Raw genomic sequence first — 1,093 nt, forward strand, 5'->3', positions numbered from 1 at the left:
GTCATGGCTTTGAATCACTACTATATCTTCTTCTGTGCAATTAGGATCAACTTTACTGGCTGGTGCACAGCTGGAATGACAGAGGTTATTACTTGTAATTTAGGAATCATTCAGCATTATTGTCTTGATAAAAACAAAGATAAAAACCATTATAACTACAATACTTTTTATTGTTAATGGATTTGGTCTTCCAGTCACAGTTCTTGACAGGAAGATGTGTGGAAGTTTTGCAAATAGAAAACCAAGAGCCAATCTTGTTTATGCAGCATGTTTTGTAATGGTTATAGCATCTCAGCTTCTGTCATAGGGATACTTGTAATAGCTGCCACATATATGCACAGCTGACTAGGGATCAGCGAGAATGCGTCTGACATTCTCGTGAAAATTTCTCGTGAAAAATGGGTCCACAAAATTTCGGTGAACCAATTTCACGGTTAAATGATGCTTGCCCTCATTTAACCTCAAGTGCCCGGGGATTGCACCCAGGAGGATTCCCACGACTGCATTTATGAATGCTCCTGTCAGTGTGAGTACAGTGGCTGTACTCATCAATGAATGCAGCTGTGGGAATCATCACAGGATGATTCCCACGGCTGCATCTATTCATGATGAGCACAGCCACTGTACTCCTGTGTTCTTTGATAGAGAATCTACATCCAAGAACACATAGTACAGGGCTGAGATATCAGCTCTGCTCCCCTGATTGCTCTTGCAGGTCCCAAAAATTTTGATCTCGACTGCCAAAATTACACAGGCTGTTCTCGCTTAGATGTTCGGTAAGTGAGAACGGCCCTATTCACCGCAAGATCAAAATTTTAAAATCTCCCTCGCTCATCCCTACAGCTGACCCAGGGGAAGGTAAAAAAAACTTTACAAAAATGATTCAATTAATACCAATGTTAGACAGCCACATAATATCTCATATTTTTAGTTTGGATTGTACATTTTTTTGGATGTACCTTGTATCATTGGTCACTTGCCAGCTGTTGCCAAAGCTCACTGAATCTGTCTCTTTCCCTCCATCTGGATTGAGGTTATCATCATTAGGCTTTCCATTGTAATTGCCACATATGCCACAAACTTTGCCTTCATA

At 40.6% G+C, this 1,093-nt stretch overlaps 1 protein-coding gene across 1 annotated transcript in view; it reads right to left on the minus strand.

Moving 5' to 3' along the window:
• LOC140329769 (IgGFc-binding protein-like) overlaps positions 1-1,093 on the minus strand; it is a gene marked incomplete in the record, with an annotated part of 72,987 nt that overhangs the window by 67,416 nt on the left and 4,478 nt on the right. Inside the window, 1 exon segment of the mRNA XM_072410160.1 lies at positions 1,001-1,086. Coding sequence (XP_072266261.1) covers positions 1,001-1,086 — 86 coding nt within the window.

The sequence above is a fragment of the Pyxicephalus adspersus genome, chromosome 4, assembly GCF_032062135.1.
Source record: "Pyxicephalus adspersus chromosome 4, UCB_Pads_2.0, whole genome shotgun sequence".
In the NCBI taxonomy this organism is placed as follows: Eukaryota; Metazoa; Chordata; class Amphibia; order Anura; family Pyxicephalidae; genus Pyxicephalus; species Pyxicephalus adspersus.